This window comes from Nycticebus coucang, chromosome 23 (assembly GCF_027406575.1).
Source record: "Nycticebus coucang isolate mNycCou1 chromosome 23, mNycCou1.pri, whole genome shotgun sequence".
NCBI lineage: Eukaryota > Metazoa > Chordata > Mammalia > Primates > Lorisidae > Nycticebus > Nycticebus coucang.
Window position 1 is genome coordinate 16,031,813 of NC_069802.1, and position 6,317 is coordinate 16,038,129.

General features: G+C 45.1%; 1 protein-coding gene across 1 annotated transcript in view; it reads right to left on the reverse strand.

The window, feature by feature from the left end:
* Positions 1–5,821, reverse strand: part of NWD2 (NACHT and WD repeat domain containing 2) — a 236,629-nt gene extending 230,808 nt beyond the window's left edge. Inside the window, exon 1 of the mRNA XM_053577751.1 lies at positions 5,484–5,821. Within this exon, the coding sequence (XP_053433726.1) occupies positions 5,484–5,634 (151 nt within the window). The 5' untranslated portion in view covers positions 5,635–5,821. The remainder of the gene's footprint in view (positions 1–5,483) is intronic.
* Positions 5,822–6,317: the final 496 nt, after the last annotated feature.

Genomic DNA, 6,317 nt, shown 5'->3' on the forward strand with positions numbered 1-6,317 from the left:
TCGTTTCTATGTTTAGTTATGTTTAGATACACAAACACTATGTGTTACAACTGCCTACAGCAGTCTGTCCAATACTATGCTGTACAGGTTTGTAACTAGGAGCAACAGGTTATACTATATAGCCCAGGTAAGCAGCAGCCTCACCTTCTAGGTTTGTATAATTTCACATGCTCACACATGGTGAAAATGATGAATAATGACATTCTTAAAACAGAAGCAATGCTTGACTGGACTGACTTTTACCTGGTGCACCGCTTTAGACTGCATTCCTTGAGGACAGGACATGCCTATTTATGTTTGCACACAAACATATGTGCATCGTCTGGATCATGGTGGAAAATAATAAGACTAGGTAATATTTATTTAATATCTGCTATGTGCTCAGCACTGTTCTAAGTGTTTTGAATCTATTACCTTAATCTACTCAATAACCTTGTGAGGCAGGCACTGTTACTGTCCTTGTTTACAAATGAGCAAGCTGAGAAGAAATATGTAAAGTGACTTGCTCAAGAAATCATAGAATTAAATAGTGGACTGAGGGTTCGCACCCAGGAAGCCTGGCTCCCAAGTCTACCCTGTATCTAACACTTTCTCCTGCCTGAGTAATGTCTGCTTAAAGACTTAGAAGACATGACCACTATAACTTTAGAACTCATTTATTATAAATGTCTATGAAGCGAGTGTATGATGCCCCATGATCATATCAATGTATACAGTTATGATTCAATAAAAAAATAAAATTATAAATGTCTTATACAGATTTATCATGATATATCAACTCCATACATTCCCCTTGAAGAATATTAGTTTTTAAAGATGTTCTTGTGGTATCAAAAGGGCTTTGTGTGTATATACATGAGTGTGGTGTGTGCATATATGTGTGTGTATGAATATATATATATACACACAGACTTTTTATATGTATACATGTTTTTGGCTATATTTTCCCCATTACTTATAAAGACAATGAAATGATAGGGAGCCATGGAAATAATTAGGATGGCAATGATGGTGAATAATACTGATAGGTTTCATGTGTATTTCTCCATGAAGATCTTTCTGCCTCTTGCCTGGGAATGCAAGCTAAAGCAAATGACCATTGGTTGTAAAAAAATGAATCTGCGTACATACAGGAAGGGAAAACAAGTTCTTTAGCTGCAGCTTCCATCAAAATGGAGAACAGCTTTCCACTGAGACCCTAGAGGCGTGGAGAGGTATCTGGGAAGATGCAAAGTCACATATGCAAAAGAAATCTAAGTGGGAATGATATGAGCATCTAATTGTCAACGTTGTGGACAAGAGTACGCAACTCTCAATGATGACCAGTGCAGAAATCTGAGTGGGCAGAAAAATATACAAAGACAGGCTTTCTTCTGCGTTCCAGATGTTTTCTTTTCTATGCAGAGGGAGATGCACTGGTGTAGTGACCCTGACAGTGTACGGTGTCAATTACTTCTCAGGAAGAAGAGTCTTCATCTGATGACTACAGTTGGAAGAATAACCTGAGCATGATAGCCAAGCCCTTTCTTTCTCTCTTGTAAGTAAACCTGCCATTCTTCTCTGCTCTTCCACACCTTAAGTTTAAAAGGGGTTGACTCTGTCCATGGGCCAGCAGGACTCTCTGTGCCCCGTCCATTCCTGACAATGACTGGAAGGACAAATCTGTATAATGCTGGGATTCAATATTGGAAAACTCACTTACAAGAGTTAAAATCGTATTCTCCAAAAAAAAAAAAAAAAAAAATGTCTATTATCTCTTACATGCAATTCCAGAAACTGCAAAGCTTTGGAAATAAAAGGTTTTCTCCCAATTTGTCTGGCCACAAAACCTGAAGTGACCCAAGTCACTAGCAGCCAAACCTGACCTTAAAGAACACGAAGCTATTATACTTCAACAATCGTCATCACTTGGAGATTGTCTGATACAATCACCAGTAGACATGTGTGCCTATTTAAAGTCATTAAAATGAAGTGAAATGAAAAACTCTGATTCTTAGTCATGCTAGCCACATTCCAAATGCTTTCTAGCCATATGTGACTAGCGCTACCATATCAGATAAAGACATTTCCAGCATTACAGAAAGTTCAGTATAATAATGACCTGGAGTGAAGTCATGTGTCCTTACAGACATAATCATGTTTGATATGGAGTATTTCCCCAGGCCTCATATATTAAACATTATCTCATCTGGCCCAGAGGATCATAGATAAGGGATTGAAGAATGATGGACCTATGCCAGTTTTTAATCGGTAGTTAAGGGGTATTTGGGGCTTCCTTCCTTGTTAAGACTTTACCGATGCCAAATTGGTAAAGGATCAAGGCAAAGAAGAGGAAGGTCCCTTAAATGCTAATGAGGGAGAAAATCAAGCAGGTTCCTCCCCTTCCTTCCCTCCCTTCCCCTCTCCTCCCCTCTGCTCTCCATATGCATGGTGCACGGGCTCTCCGTACAGTGGAGGATATTCTGTGTGTTTAAAAATAATTTTTACAAGGAGATATAAGTGCAATTCTGGCAGAAAGACAGTAGATAAATTACCAAAAACACTTCCAAGGATCAATAAAGATGCCACAGATGGGATTTCTATGTTGGGTGGAAGGTGGGACTAGATGAAGTCCAAGGCCCACCCATTTAAGACAATCTGGGATGCCATGCCTCCCCCAAAGAGGCCCTTCTCCAGAATCGTCCATGTGGTAGGGATTGGTCAGAGGCAGATATACTTTTGGCCATGTTCCCTGCTAGCTATTCATACACCTGAAGCTGAGAAACAGATGTTAGATGGCACTCATCTGTCATATCCAGTTTATTTCTTTGTCTATGTGGGTGTAAGATATTTCACAGGAGCCTAGGCTAGCCAAACAGCAGCAAGAGAAGAGTTTTGAATATCCTACAGGCTCCATTTTGTTTCACTCTGTTACACACATTCAGGCAAGTAGCTTAAGTTGATACACAGCCTCAGTTTTCTCATCTGTAGAATAGGCAGAACATTTCCAGGTCAACCACCTTCAGAGGGTTGTATGAGGATGGAGATGAAAATCAAAATATTGAAGAAGTTAATATATGGGCAAGTAATTTTTCCATTCAAAATCCAGGTATTATCTTCACTATGGATGGGGTAATACTAATACTAATAATTAGTATTATTAGTATAGCAATAATAATACTAATAATACAACTATAAGCAAGAGCCTTGCTTGAGTCTCAAAGCATTGCTGTGAGTTCAATACAAAGCAGTTTTATTTAGAACATAAATTGGATTTGTGCTTATAAAGGAAAGCATGAGATAATGTTCTTTGTCTTAATTTGACAGTACACAGACTCTTCAGCACTGGCCAAGAATCTAATACTGGATCATACCAAAACACAACCATTGGCTTTTTAAATTGCATCCAAAAGATGCCACGGTCAAGTGCTGCTTCTGACAGAGCACCTACCAAGATTTGAAGCTTCAGGTCATTAAAAATGCCCATCTCTGTCTTTTTTATTCAGTATTCCAGAGGCTTTCCAATTTGGATAGAATTTGAAGACCTGCTCCTATTGAAACTTCCCAGGTAAGCTTCACATTAATTTTTTATTTTTTGAAGATTAGTGTGGAAACTTCCCAGCTCAATCAATGTCAAAGGGGCATGATTGCCTCCTTTCTCCAGTTTGCTTTCCTAGGATTAGTATGTGCTAAAGCTTTTTTCCCAAGAAACTAAGGGATCTGAAGGATCACACAGACAGGCTTAAGAAAAATCAAATTAATTTTGCATTTCATTCAATATTAAGATGACTGGTCATCTTAATATTATTTAAAACTTAATTCTGAAATAATAAACATTCATTATTATTTTTATCCTAGAAATCACAAATTTAAGGTGGGGAATCCTAAATTACTCATATTAACAGAATTTTCATTGTACCTTAGAAGCAGCTTTTCAAAAGGAAAAGACGGATTCAGCTGGCTTCACATCATCAGACTAAAAACAATTTTCATAAGACATTTTTATAAGCTCAGGGGAATTAAAAATTTCAAAACTAAACATTCTGTAACATAATTCTCTCAAACCCTTCACAAATGTTCAGCACAATTTTAAAAAGCAACACTGAAAACTTGCAGATTTCCTTAAATCTTTCACAGGCGGCGTACTTCCATGTTTTGTTTTGTTTTTTAAATCTAAATTTAGGTAAAAATCCTGGAACATATCTGAGATAAAATAACTTTTTTAACGAGTAGTATCTCTGGTTCCCAAAAGCCTTATTTACTGAGTTCTCCGAAAGTGAGTGGTAAACTGATAAAAGGATAGCCACGTTCTTCCCCAAAGTGTGTGGTCCTAATACGTTATTAGTGCACGGTTCCTGTTAGATTCGTTCCCCAATTCCCTTGTCATAACGCAAGCTTTCCCTAAAACTTGTGCTAGAGCTATTTGGGGGGAAACCCATCATTTTCTTGAATGTTACTTATATTGGTCCTTTCTGAATGCTTTCCACAAGCAGCCAGAGCCTTGGGTTTTCAAATGAGAATTGTATCCCATAGTTGTCTGAATGTAAACTCTTCTTTTCATCTCGCTCCATAAAAATGAGACCCAAGGCTTGTTAGATTGAAGAGAAAGTTAATTCTGAAATCTCTCACGTCTATTTCAATCTCCTACAAACTCATCTATGGCCGAACATTTTTTTTTTTTTTTCCTAGAAAAGAGCAATTTTTGCAGTGTTATCCAGCCCCGGACAAATAATCCCCCCCTCCCCCACCTCCTGGGAATGAAATCTAACAATCCCAGCGCTCAGCGGCTGTGACTGTGAATGCAACTTATCAACAAGTTTTCATTAGGCGTCTACCGGGTTCCTGGCCCCGAGGGGTACACGACTGGGCAGGCCAGGTTCTAGTCCCTGACACAAGCCTGGGGACCAAGTTGAGAAGATGAGCTCGTCCTGAGCGCGCCACTGCGAAGCCGGGGACCCCCCAGTGTGTGTCCCTCGACCTCTGGGCCTTCGGTTCTCAAGGGTCTGTTCGGCGTCCACACCCAGGCCAAGGTACCATCCAACCTGCAAGAGGCGAGTCTCGAGGAACTCTGCTCACCTCGCCTCGCGAGCGCCAAAGGAGGGAACCCCACGGCGGAGCCCAGAGCGAAAGTAGCTGCCTTTAGCGTCTGCGATAAGCTCGGGGAAGAAGCCGCTAAAAGGAAAGGAAAGGGGGTGGTGGTGCCGGCAGAATGGGGCTTTCCGAAGCTCCGGTAATGCTTTGAATGTTTCTTAGCTTGACTGGGGGTTGTAACCGGGAAGGGTTGCGGGGTAAGAATGGGTATCCTGGGCGAAGTCACCAGGCACAGCGGACCAGCAAGGAGAGAACGAGTGATTCAAATTAAATTCCCACGCGCTCAGGGCTGCCCCAGCTTTAGCTGGAGGAAGGGCGCGCAGGGCGCACCAGGAAGAGCAGCGGGCACACTCCCCGGCTCCCGCGGCGCCGACACAGAAGGACCGCCCGGCACACCGGGGAGAGGGACTTACCTTCGGGGTTGGCGCTGATGAAGACCCGGACGCTGCGGCCAGCGGGCACGAGGTGAGAAGGCAGGGCCGTGAGGTTCCCGGAGAAAGCCGCCCGCCGGAGCGCAGAGTCCCGGGGACAGGGCAGCTTGGTGCCCGCGCCGGCCGGCCACATCGCCCTTTGGGTGGAACAGCCGCAGCCGCCGCCGCCACAGCCGCCGCCAACGCCTCCTGCTCCTCGGGTTCTCTCCTGCGGCTCCGCGGAACCGCTCGGTCGATCTCTGCAGGCGGCACGGCTCAGAGCCGCTCCGAGCCCGAAGTGCCGCCGGCGAGCTCCGTGGCGCACACCGCACGCCGATAGGGAGCGGCCATACGGACCCCTGGCGCTGCCGCCTCCGGGCCCTCTGGGCGTCCGCCCTCGCTCGCGGCCGGACTCAGCGCCGCCGCCGGCTGGAGCGGGAGGTCAGCGTGGCGGCCGCTACGCGCGCGGCGCCCTTTTGCGCCGGGAAGCGCCCGCGGCCATCTCCCCGCCCGCGCCCACCGTGGGAGGAGGGGGCCGCCGGGCGGCGGGGACAGTGCGGGCGAAAAGAGCGGATGAAACTTTATCTATGAGAAGATGTCCGGACTTTTTTGGAGCCCGCCTCCTGCGCGCTCAGAAATAACACGCGGCTTGAAGGGCGGCTGGGGCTCGGGCGCGGGGGCCTCGGGGCGGCGGCGGGGAGCGGGGAGGGCGCTCCGGGCTGGCAAGGGGCCTCGTGGGCTCCTCCGAGGACAAACTGGAAATGCTCGTGGCTGCCTCCTTGGTGGAGGACGAGAAATCGGTTAGCCCGAGATTCCTGGTACTCCTCCTCCAACTCT